Below are 13,032 nucleotides of genomic sequence, written 5' to 3'. Positions count from 1 at the left end.
TGCAAAACTACAATGCCCAGCATGTACTGATCGCCGAAGGGAATGCTGGGAGATGTAGTTATGAAACAGCTGGAGGTACGCAACTACAACTCCCAGCATGCGGAGACAACTGTTTGCTGTTTGGGCATGCTGGGATTTGCAGTTTGGCAACATCTGGAGGGCTACAGTTTAGAGACCACTGCACAGTGATCTCCAAACAGTGACCCTCCAGATGTTGCAAAACTACAAATCCCAGCATGCCCAGATAGCAAACAGCTGTCTGCGCATGCTAGGAGTTGTAGCTTTGCAACATCTGGAGGGCTACAGTTTAGAGACCACTGTATAGTGGTCTCCAAACTGTAGCCCTCCAGATGTTGCTAGTCAACTCACCGGCTTCCATAGGATCCAGGGAGCCGCATCCGTCCTCTGTTGCCACCGATGGGTGAGTGGACCTTCAGTGCCAGTGCCTGTCGGTTCCCCTATTCTGCCCGGATAACAGTGGGTGGGAAGAGCGGGGGAACCGAACGTTAAACCCCCCATCTGCTATTGGTCGATCGCTTCTGAACGACCAATAGGAGGGGCGGCACCCCTGCCACCTCACTCCTATCCCTTCAGGGGGATCGTGGGTGTCTTGGACAACCCCGATCCCCCTTATTTCCCAGGTTACTGGAGACCCGTATGACCCAGAATTGCTGCAATGTGTGGGGGGGGGGGGGCGAAGGTTTGTCTCTGGACCCCCCTGGGAATTTGCACAGGGTGCCTGCTGATAGATATCCGGTATTCCCTTGGTGCTTAAGTACCAGGGAGTGAAGGTACCTGTACGCCCTTGGTCCCAAAGTGGTTAAAGGGGTAGTCCGGTGGAATCTTATTCCTTCCACTACTTATTAGCTGCTGAATACTAGAGAGGAAATTATTTTCTTTTTGGAACACAGGGCTCTCTGCTGACATCTCTGTCCATTTTAAGAGCTTTCCAGAGTAGGAGAAAATCCCCATAGAAAACATATGCTGCTCTGGTCAGTTCCTAAAATGGACAGAGATGTCAGCAGAGAGCACTGTGCTCATGATGTCAGAAGAGAGCTCTGTGTTCCAAAAAGAAAATAATTTCCTCTGTAGTATTCAGCAGCTTGTAAGTACTGGAAGGATTAAGATTTTTTTTTATAGAAGTAATTTACAAATCTGTTTTAACTTTCTGGCACCAGTTGATTAAAAAAAAAAAAAAAAAAAAATTATAATAGTTTTCCACCAGAGTACCCCTTTAAACTCAATAACTTTAAACAGACATCTATCTGTCTTTTGTATTGTAAAATGCCCAAATAGCCGTTTTGTTGTCCAAAAGATGGGGAAAAATTACAATTGCCTGGTTTCTGTTCCCTGTATATCAGTCATCTTTGTTTTATTTAAAATGCCAAGACTACAAGAAGTTTTTGGACAACCACAGTCTGTTTTATTGTGAGCATAAAATTGAGGGACTTCAGTAACAAGATGGGTTGTACTGAAAAGCTCAATTTCAACATGTCTCTGTAGTTGGACACAACCCTTCCTGAAATGTTTGCCAAGCTTCCATGGAAGGACATTAAACGATTTTAGCAGTCACAGATGACAACTCTCTGGTTAAGCAAGTGCGTTGGAACCCCACCTGCCTCCGAGGGCTTACAATCTACAAGGGAAGGGAAACCATACAGTGGCAGCGAGGTTATTGTAGGTTGTAGACTTTAGTGAAGAGATGGAATCTCAGGTTGCTTTTGATGGTGGGTGAGAGCTGGATATGGCAGGATAGTGAGTTCCTGTGTATAGGGGAAGCACAGGAGAAATCTTGGAGATGATTGTGTGAGGGAGCGGGGAGAGTGCTCAAGCAGAGGTCTTGAGTAACGCGTAAAGGAATTGGCAGAGGAGGGAAGCAAAGTAGGGGTAGAGGTGGATTAGTCAGGCAGCAGAATTGAGGATGGATTGGAGAGGAGCAAGAGTGATTAAAGGGGTGCTCCACTGGAAGACTTTTTTTTTTTTTTTTAAATGAACTGGTGCCAGAAAGTTACAGATTTGTAAATTACTTCTATTAAAAAAATATTAATCCTTCTTTTAGTACTTTTTAGCAGCTGTATGCTACAGAGGAAATTCTTTTACTTTTTGAATTTCTTTTTTGTGTTGTCCACAGTGCTCTCTGCTGACACCTCGGTCCACGTTAGGAACTGTCCAGAGCAGGATAGGTTTGCTTTGGGGATTTTCTCCTGCTCTGGACAGTTCCTGATACGGGCATGAGGTGTCAGCAGAGAGAACCGTGGACAACACAAAAAAAAAAATAAAAAAAAAATAAAGATTTTCCTCTGTAGCATACAGCTGCTAAAAGGTACTGAAAGGATTTTTAATAAAGTCATTTACAAATCTGCTTACCTTTCTGGCACCAGTTCATTTAAAAAAAAAAAAAAAAAAAGTTTTCTACCCGAGTACCCCTTTAAAGGCCGCAGAGAAGGGATGTGGCTGTAGTCCAAGAGAGTAGAGCCTTTGCTTGTAATTAATTGAGGGGGGAGAAGCATGAGGGGCTGGTTAAAATAATAATAAAAAATACATTTTGCAGGGAAGAATCTGCACAATGGTGTTACTTAACAATGACCAACATCGCTGCCTACCTAAGACCATTTTTACATAAACCTATGGTGTGTAAGGGCTAAATATAAAGTATTACGGACAGGAAGAGTTCAGGGATGCTATTCTTAGACAAGATGTGACCTTGTCTTTGGCTCTAAATTTATGACTTTTGCATGAAACTATTTTATGCTTTGTTGCTTTTGTAAATTTCACCGATATTTTATTGGCTGACAATGCAAATTTCTGGTCACGTCCGGGCCCGAGGAAATGCCCTGAGGGCATGAAACGGCGCCGTCGCTCCGGACGGGGCTCCACAACACCTACTGCCCTGCCTTACCATCCTACCATGTATAGCCACCGTCTACGCCTTTGAATAAAGTACACAGCATTGGAATCGTGGTGAGTGATCCTTGTTTTTCTTTCCTATCTTTTTGGATGTATCGTTTTGCTCCACTTTGTCAGCGTGAGCACCACCAATACACCAGCTGATGTGAACTAGCGCTTAGCCTACTGACCACATCAAGGACTTAATCAGCCGTCCCAGAGCAGTGCCAGGTGTTTCTCTACTTAGTGTGTACCAGTTAAAGGGGTTCTCCGGCGCTTAAACATCTTATGCCCTATCCAAAGGATAGGGGATAAGATGCCTGATCGCGGGAGTCCCGCGATCAGGCATCTTATCCCCTATCCTTTGGATAGGGGATAAGATGTTTACGCACCGGAGAACCCCTTTAAAAGTTGTTGCATAATAAGGAGTCCTGTTGACTTCATAGATGGGGGCTCCGGCATGTAGAAGCCCCCTTTATGTGCCCCGGTGGAAACTGGCTCCTGCTATGGCACACCTGAAAAATCCTTACAATGTGGGCACCCTTTGCCCTAATTTTGTTCTCCAGCTGTTAGTAAAGCCAAAACCATGTAATCCGTTGACGGGAATTAAAATATTGAACAAGCACTACCTCTTTCTGTAAGGTCGGGTAATTGCATTTACAATACCGAAAAGCAACATGTAAGTGGGGAAAGGAAATCCATCATGATGAAAAAACAAACCTATTTGAAGAGTTGCTAATTGAAAATAATTTATTTAACAAAAAAACAAACAATAAATAGACAAGAATAAATAAATAATCCAAAAAAAGAATAAATTACTACCTGCAACTAATATAATACTGATGTTCTTTTCATTGAAAATACTACTTGAATTATATCACACTACACCTATTGTGCTATTCTGCAAACACATTGTGAACAGAGGCATAATACCACGCAAACGCTGGCAAAAGTGTGATATGGACATATGCAACTCCATGCCAAACATTGTCTCATTGACTTTTTATAGAAAAAAATATATAATACACTTTGTTTTAAACACACACAGAAAAAATAATAAAACACCAAAGTCCACTATTAAGCTATCCACAAACTGAACTATGTTCATATGTAGTATTATGGTCAGTACTTTTAGTGGAACCAACTCAGAGAAAACAATAAAGATTTTTTGATCCACACTTGACTAAATAAGATCCAAATACTGACCAAGCTAAGTATGAAGAAAACCGGCATGTCAATACATTTCTCCTAAACATAAAAGCCACTCTTAACATGGGTCTGATCTATAGAAGTCTATGGATGTGGCTTATACTTTGAGAGCATTCCTATCTTTGCAAAACATAATGTGAACGTATTGACTTACCACAGACAAAGCATCATTAGGCAAAAACTGTATAATATAATTAAAACTGTAACAATATAAAATAAATATATATGAAAATAAATATTTAAATAACAGTTGATTTGCAACATACATTATAAATAAAATAATTTATATTCAACAAACTAAGTGACAATTGTTGTTCTGAAAATAGAACCAATCTTCACTACATAGTAGTACAGCAAATTGAAGGTGTTCATTTAGAGACATTTACACTGTTTCGTACAGCTCGGACTGTCTTCTCCATGTACTCCTTGAAGGACTGCAGGATGATATAGCTTGTTAGATTCTGGTTCCATTGATCTTTAGACCTTAGATCATCCACTGCGATGCCAGTAGTGTCTTGTTTGTCTTCAGACAGATTTTCTTCCAGCTACAATACAAAAGGAGGTGAGAAATTAAGCATATTGTTTTGGTCATATGTAAACTGTGAACAGAGTTTACGTGCAATACCAGACTCGACCCCAGGTGGTGCTCTTTCTGGCCAAATATTACAACTCCTATTAGTTGCTGTAATTTTGTACTAATATAGAGAAAAGTATCGAGGCAGGTTATAATTGTGGTAGGCAGCTACATAGGGGACCTATGTTGGAAGGTGCAAGAGTATTAATTCTAAGAATAGGGGAGAGGCCCAACTAGATCTTATAGCAAGGGCTCATCAGAAGGCAAAGATAACATAGTAAATCAAGTATTGTACATTATTACTCAAGCATAAGCCAACAATCTTGGACGTCACGCTCTGTTGCTTATATCAGAGAGAAAAATATTTTTAGACTTCGATTCAGTTTTCGGAGGGTCTATCTTGCTGAGTGAAATTGTTACTTAAATTAAGGGTAGCACCTTTTACAGTAATTACAGTACCACCTATTTTATATGGCAGGAAAGTACAGTAGTCACATTAGGAATGTAGAGGTAGTAATACTGAATGTACAGTAATTCTTTATATTGTAAAGATCAGCAAATGTGTCATCTAATAGTTTTGATTGTAGTTTCGGTTGTAGTTAGGCTTTTTTCGGCCTAGACAAAGGTATAGTTCATTGTCTTAGCCCTTATTTAAAGGGGTTCTCCGGTGCTTAGACATCTTATCCCCTATCCAAAGGATAGGGGATAAGATGCCTGATCGCGGGAGTCCCGCCACTGGGGACCCCCGTGATCTTGCACGCGGCACCCCGTTTATAATCAGTCCCCGGAGCGTGTTCGCCACAGGGCCAATTGGGTGTGACATCACGCCTCCACCCCCGTGTGACGTCACGCTCCTCCCCTCAATGCAAGCCTATGGGAGGGGGCGTGATTGCTGTCACGCCCCCTCCCATAGGCTTGCATTGAGGAGCGGAGCGTGACGTCACATGGGGGCGGAGGCGTGACGCCACACGCCGTCGGCCCTGTTGTCGCCGGTAATCAGACCCGGAGCGAACACGCTCTGGGGACTGATTATAAACAGGGCCGCGTGCAAGATCAGTGGAGTCCCCAGCGGCGGGACTCCTGCGATCAGGCATCTTATCCCCTATCCTTTGGATAGGGGATGAGATGTGTAAGCACCGGAGTACCCCTTTAAAGAGAGACTTATAGGGCAGCACCCTGGACATATGCCCCACCAGCCCTAGCAGATATATGCATTTGCCTCCACTTTAGTGTGTTTATACTTATATAATAGTTCATATATCAATACATAGATGAGAAGAAACTTACATGTTTTAAGGCATCTGCCAAAGAGATGGTCTTGACCTGTATAAAGTCAATGATGTTTTTATTGCTTGGCATAGATTCCTTCAGAAAATCGAAATAAGTCTGGAACCTCAGAAGATCACTGTGAATTTTGGGCAGACATTTTTCCTACAGAAAAAGGAATTTGTTAGATACCAACTGTACATACCACTTTTATACTAACATATTATCCATAGACATTAGATATACCCTGTTGTCCTCCTTTGTGGTTGTTGGGTAGACAATGTTGGGAAGATTTACCAAAACCTGTGCCCATAGCAACCAATCAGATCATTTCTTTAATTTTTTAAAAAGGCCTCTGAAAACAAAAGAAGCACTCAGATTGGTTGCCCTCATGTGGATAGGCCAGCAATCATTTTAGCCCAGAAAACCCCTTCTCTAATTTGTATTTGTATTAAGCAATTTTAAGAATTAAAGCAACAACAATAATAATGAAAATCAAAAATAATAATAAAACAATAACATTAACCATTAATAAGAAGGGATGTCCAGGCATTATAAATAATGAAAAAGGGGAGACGCACCCTATGGTCATGAAATCTGTTGGGGACAAACCATTACCAACGCCCTTCTGTCCTGTCTGTCTTCTAACCAAACACCAGAATAGGGTCCCCATTTTGTACTTTTTTATGGGGTATGCCTCCCCTACCAGCCAAGAATGATCCTAGTAGATTAGTGTCTGCATTATTGATTTCCAAGTTTTCTTTTTTATTTAGACTTTATTTTAAATATTATATTTTATTTTAAATTACAGATTGACTTATTCTAATATATATGAGTCGGAAAGGAATTTTTCCTCTGTCATGGGGCAATTGGTATTAGCCTCATCGGGGATTTTTGCCTTTCTCTGGTCAACCCAGTAGGGTTTTAGGTGAACTCCATGGACTCTTTTCCGACCTTACAAACTATGTTACATAAGAAATATGTGTACCTTATTGAATTTTGTGCTCAGGCATCCAGACTCCATATTAATTTCGGGAAGTTTCAGGTCCATTCTCAAGAGATGTTCACTACTGCTCCTGCACAGGTTGGGAGTTTTTTTGCAGATCTGCAAGAAAAACACAAAGTATTCTTAATATTCAAATGGAGATGAAGTCCATCTGACTCCATTCATAATAAAGAAGTGTATTGTCCAATAGAAAACAGTGGAGTTGTATGGCAGACAACACAGTGCTCTCTGCTGACACCTCTGTCCATGTCAAGAACTGTCCACAGAATTAGTAAATCTCCATAGCAAACCTCTCCTGCTCTGGACAGTTCCTGACATGGACAGAGGTGTCAGCAGAGAGCACTGTGGTAAGGCAGAAAGTAAATTCAAAAAGAGAAGAACTTCCTCTGGAACATACAGCAGCTGATAAATACTGGAAGGATTACATTTTTTTAATAGATGTAATATACAAATCGGTTTAACTTTCCGGCACCAGTTGATCTGAGAAAAAAAAATTGTTTTCCACCAGAGGACCCCTTTAATGAACGCTTTTGTCAAAAGTTGACAAAAGATACAGATGCATAGTGGATAATATCTGCATCCATTGACTGTTATGTGTTATATATAATTCTAGAATAGAAAAGTCACCTATGGACACAACAATGATAGGGCACTTTTGTTTCTAGTCATCAACGTCTATATAATGATGTCTATATATTCCCATTCACATGCACTTATTATGACCCTGTGTCATCTCCAAAAAGGCGACAACACTAAGGGGGAGATTTATCAAAACCTGTGCAGAGGAAGAGTGGTGTAGTTGCCCATGGCAACCAATCAGCTCGCTTCTTTCATTTTTAAAGAGGCCTGTGAAAAATGAAAGAAGTGATCTGATTGGTTGCTATGGGCAACTGCACGACTTTTCCTCTACACAGGTTTTGATAAATCTCCCCCTAAGTCTCATTCATAAACATTGTCTAAAAGAAATACTGTTGCCCGTAGCAACAAAACCCAGCACAGCTTTAATTCTATGAAGTAAAAGTTGGGTGCTAATTGGTTGCTACGGGCAACAAGGCTAGTTTTCTGTACGTTTTCCTAAATATTTCTCTTATTTCACATTTGATTTTCTTTCTACAGTAACAAAATAGTTAACAACACAACCTAATGTACTACAGGGACCACTAAAGCACATGACTAAGAGCCAAAAAATGTGCTGAGATGCTGTGTTACAGGGAATGCGGCTGTATACGTCATATTGAGCAGAAATGACACAATTGTGGAGTATTCGGCATACAGTGACACAGGAGATATGCTTAGATGCCCGGACACCCCAGAGACTGAGACAAGTAAGGCTGAGACTATTATGAATAACTCCATTTACCGGCAAAGATGTTCAGGGGAAAGCGAGAGAAACTAGACGGGCAGATATCATTACAGCAGTTTCACTACAATGTGAGTCTGTGGAGGGACTTTGCTATTACTAGGACTAGAAAAAGATGTTGTCACTATAGAGTACCTGACGTTAATTCTATAGAACAGTGTTTCCCAACCAGGGTACCTCCAGCTGTTGCAAAACTACAACTCCTAGCATGGCTGTCCGGGCATGCTGGGAGTTTTAGTTTTGCACCAGCTGGAAGCACCTTGGTTGGGAAACACTGCTTAGCAATTAGATTGCAAATTGTTCACTGTTATCAGCCATTTCTGATAACATTATATATATATACAGTGACCCCTCGACCTACGATGGCCCCGACATACGATAATTTCAACATGCGATGGCCTCTCAGAGGCCATCGCATGTTGAAGGCAGCATCAACATACGATGCTTTTTTATGTCGGGGCCATCGCATAAACGGCTATCCGGCAGCGCAGACTGCTTCAGCTGCCACCGGATAGCCATTTACGGTGCCCCGTGAGCTCCGGTGATGGTCACTTACCTGTCCTCGGGGCTCCGGCGTGTCCTCTTCGGGATCCTCTGCATCGTCGCCGCTCTCCATCGTCGTCGTCATGTTGCTGCGCACGCCGTCCCATCATCCATTAGGAGCGGCGTGCGTAGCGACGTGATGGCGGCGACGGAGAGCGCGGTTGCCGGGGAAGCAGAGGCCTTGCCGGAGCGTCGGGGACACCCCGGGGACACGGCGACAGCGATGGACGGCGACATCACGGGCAGCGGTGACGGTCCCGAGCAGCGGGGACAGGCGAGTACCACTTTCTCTAACAGTGAACTACAACCTGCGGACCTCCAGATGTTGCAAAACTACAAAACCCAGCATGCCCGGACAGCTAACGGCTGTCCGGGCATGCTGTGTGTTGTAGTTTTGCAACATCTGGAGGTCCGCAGGTTGTAGACCACTGTCCTATACTTTACATTGCACGGATCCCTCAACATACAATGGTTTCAACAAACGATGGTCCATTTGGAACGGATTACCATTGTATGTTGAGGGACCACTGTATATAAATTATAGATATATGTACGGTACCACCATGTACTATGTTCCATAGAGGCACATGGGACCTCTATGGAACCTCTAAATGTCTTGTATTGGAACATAAAAACTGAAAAAATGGAATGTATCAATGGATACTTTATGGATTGAGGTATGTACAGAGAATACCTACACATATATGGCATTGGATACAACAGCATTCCACATCCTGTGGCTCTCCAGCTGTTTTAAAGCATTATCTCCAGCCTGGTATGATGAGAGTTGTAGTTTTGCAACAGCTGGAGACCACAGGTTTAGGAACCCTTGTGATAGAGATGGTACAGCAGAGCACATAGGGGGAGATTCATCATAACCTGTGATGAGGAAAAGTTGAGCGGTAGCCCATAGCAACCAATCAGATTGCTTCTTTTATTTTCAAAAAGGCCTCTGAAAAGGAAAAGAAGCACTCAGATTGGTTACTATGGGCAACAGGTCACCCCCGATTGGCTGTATGACTCTATACTGCATATGGAAGTCAATCTATCCCTTTTTGCTCCTTACCTGTCCCTCGACATAAAATAGATTGGTTTAAATAAATCTATTTTCTATACTGCTTCGGAAACTATACTAACTTGCATATTATTCCTTCATCTGGTGCAATTTGGATCTTTAAAGGAATACTCCGCTCTAAACATCTTATCCCCTATCCAAAGGATAGGGGATAAGATGTTAGATCCTGGGGGTCCCGCCGCTGGGGACGCCCTCGATCACCGGGCCAGCAGCGGCAGCGTCCGGAACACAGAAGCTTGCAGCTTCCACGCTCGTGACGTCAGGCCACGCCCCCTCCATTCATGTCTATGGGAGAGGGCATGACATCCTGTCCCCAGCAGCGGAACCCCCAGCGATCTAACATCTTATCCCCTATCCTTTGGAGTACCCCTTTAACTTTCAGATAAATCACATGATCATATTTAAAGGGGTACTCCGCCCCTAGACATCTTATCCCCTATCCAAAGGATAGGGGATAAGATGTCAGATGGCCGGGGTCCCGCTGCTGGGGACCCCGGGGATCGCTGCTGCAGCACCCCGCTATCACTACTGCGCAGAGCGAGTTCGCTCTGCACGTAATGATGGGCAGTACAGGGGCCGGAGCATCGTTACGTCACGGCTCCGCCCCTCCGCGGCTCCAAACTCGCTCTGTGCTGTAATGATGGCGGGGTGCCACAGCGGCGATCCCCGGGGTCCCCAGCAGCGGGACTGCGGCGATCAAACATCTTATCCCCTATCCTTTGGATAGGGGATAAGATGTCTAGGGGTGGAGTACCCCTTTAAGCTAAAAAGTATTTAGGCATATAGAGATGCACATAAAAATAGCGCGTTGATAAAATGAAGGTAAAGGTTAATAAAAAAAAAAAAAATAGATGTTTAATAGAAAATATGTCAGGTCATAGTAACATGAATGCTTCGTTTTTGGACACTCACCACAGCCAATAGCTTGCCCGTCTCAGTTACTAAGACATTTGCCACATTTTCAAGCCCTCCTCTAGTTGGACTGCCGAAGGCATAGCTGGAGGATGTTGGTGCTGACAAAACAACTGGTAGCATTGTGGTGACTGCCAAATAAACCAGGAGCCATGCAGATGATGTCGTGCCTGCAATAGGAAATGAGGTCAATGTAAGGATGGTAAGAGTTCCGTTACAATGCAGGCAGGACATGGATCCCTGTAACAGTATGTTGTAACTAAATATAATGACATTTAATATTCAATGGATAATGAGAGAATTACACGTACAGTATCCTGTGCCTATTTGATGCGCAGGATTTGATGTAAACTAAGTGATTGAGCACACTTCAAATCCGTCCCATTAATTATGTGCAGGATACTGTATGTGTGAATACACCCTTACGGTATACAGTGGTCCCTCAACATACGATGGGAATCCCTTCCAAATGGACCATCGTTTGTTGAAACCATCGTATGTTGAGGGATCCGTGCAATGTAAAGTATAGTACAGTGGTCTTCAACCTGCGGACCTCCAGATGTTGCAAAACTACAACACCCAGCATGCCCGGACAGCCAACGGCTGTCCGGGCATGCTGGGAGTTGTAGTTTTGCAACATCTGGAGGTCCGCAGGTTGAAGACCACTGGTATTAAAGGTTGTACTCACCTGTCCCCGCCGCTCCGAACTGTCACCGCTTGTCACCTCTGCCCTGGATGTCGCCATCCATCGCTGTTGCTGCATCCCCGGGGTGTCCCCGATGCTCCGGCAAGGCCTCTGCTTCCCCGGCATCCTCGCTCTCAGTCGCCGCCATCACTTCGCTACGCATGCCGCTCCTATTGCATGACGGGACGGCTTGCGCAGCAACGTGATGACGACAATGGAGAGCGCCAACGATGCAGGGGATCCCGAAGAGGACGTGCCGGAGCCCCGAGGACAGGTAAGTAATCGTCAGCGGACCACACCGGGCACCGTAAACGGCTATCCGGTGCCAGCTGAAGCAGTCTGCGCCGCCGGATAGCCGTTTATGCGATGGCCCCGACATACAAAAGCATCGTATATTTATGCTGCCTACAACATGCAATGGCCTCTGAGAGGCCATCGTATGTTGAAATAATCGTATGTCGGGGCCATCGTAGATTGGGGGGGGGGGTCACTGTATTTCTTATGGGTACCTATACTGAACTTATCATGATATGCGTGTTGAGCTGCGTGACTTTCTATCATACATCATTCCACAACATATTATATAACTTTATACTTGTAATTTATACTTATACCTGTAATTATAAATTTTCTTTATAAATAGCTAATAACAGTACAACTGTAATCCATTTAAACATTGGGTAAACTAGGTTATTAGGATTTACATCTGATCTGTTACAAAATCTGATCTGTTACATCTGTCTTTAAAACACTTCTACGCCAAAGAAAAGTAGTGAATTATATAAGTTTTCAGACCTATGTCTACAGTGCCATTTACAACATATTCAACAAGAATTTATAGACTAGTACATGACCATGCGATATAGCCTACAGGGTTAACTGAGCAGTTCCTATTATGTAATGCCCTCCTTAGAAGCAGCGGAGCTCTCAGTGTGCAGTAGTTCTCTAATACTCTCAAGATGTCCAAGAAGTTTCACTTACTTGTACAGTCCATGTCGTGCGCCGGTTTCTTTTTCGTGTAATCCACACTTCGGTGAATGAGCCCCTGAGAGCGTTGCTTCTGAATGAATGATCTCCATGTCTTTTCATGTTGTATTTATTCAGAGTTCTTGAGGGAAAATCCATCATGGGCGTGTAGCAAGTCTATTGTGTAATAAAGCATATAGTGCATACTCGCTGATAAGAATTTTCTGTAATAATTCCAATGACATGTAATCTGCCCATCTACTATCTATCTATAGTATTTTTAGTGACTTGGGTTATTTAGTGAATTTTTTAAGTTGTTCACTATAAAAGTGAAACAAAAGACCTTGTCTCGGATGTCGGAACCCCCACTGTATAGAGTCAAAAGGACATCACAAAAACCACTAACAAGCCTTTATTAGTAAACTTTTTTTATTTTTTTAAATAAACACCCAAACTGTAACACATACCATACACCAGTATAGTGTAACGATATACTTTACAGTTTATATGTTTATTTTAAACAGTTTGCCTATAAAAGGCAAGTTTACGG

At 43.0% G+C, this 13,032-nt stretch overlaps 1 protein-coding gene and 1 long non-coding RNA gene across 5 annotated transcripts in view; one reads left to right on the top strand and one right to left on the bottom strand.

Annotated features, from left to right (window-relative positions):
• Positions 1 to 3,830: 3,830 nt before the first annotated feature.
• IL6 (interleukin 6) overlaps positions 3,831 to 13,032 on the bottom strand; it is a 55,129-nt gene continuing 45,927 nt past the window's right edge. The window contains exons 2-6 of one of the 2 annotated variants that reach the window (XM_056518399.1): positions 12,498 to 12,659; positions 10,832 to 11,001; positions 6,924 to 7,040; positions 5,957 to 6,100; positions 3,831 to 4,640 (exon numbers count right to left, since the gene is read on the bottom strand). In XM_056518399.1, the coding sequence (XP_056374374.1) occupies positions 4,464 to 4,640; positions 5,957 to 6,100; positions 6,924 to 7,040; positions 10,832 to 11,001; positions 12,498 to 12,510 (621 nt within the window). In that variant the 5' untranslated portion in view covers positions 12,511 to 12,659 and the 3' untranslated portion in view covers positions 3,831 to 4,463. Of the gene's footprint in view, positions 4,641 to 5,956; positions 6,101 to 6,923; positions 7,041 to 10,831; positions 11,293 to 12,497; positions 12,660 to 13,032 lie in introns of those variants that run through there. The other variant, XM_056518398.1, reaches the window with a different exon arrangement.
• LOC130273266 (uncharacterized) overlaps positions 7,882 to 13,032 on the top strand; it is a 135,486-nt gene continuing 130,335 nt past the window's right edge. For 2 of the 3 annotated variants that reach the window (XR_008843936.1, XR_008843938.1), the window contains exon 1: positions 8,022 to 8,266. This is a non-coding gene — a long non-coding RNA (uncharacterized LOC130273266). The other variant, XR_008843937.1, reaches the window with a different exon arrangement.

The sequence above is a fragment of the Hyla sarda genome, chromosome 5, assembly GCF_029499605.1.
Source record: "Hyla sarda isolate aHylSar1 chromosome 5, aHylSar1.hap1, whole genome shotgun sequence".
Lineage (NCBI taxonomy): Eukaryota > Metazoa > Chordata > Amphibia > Anura > Hylidae > Hyla > Hyla sarda.
The sequence above is the reverse complement of the archived record's forward strand: the minus strand, read 5'-3'. Positions and strand labels throughout refer to the sequence as shown.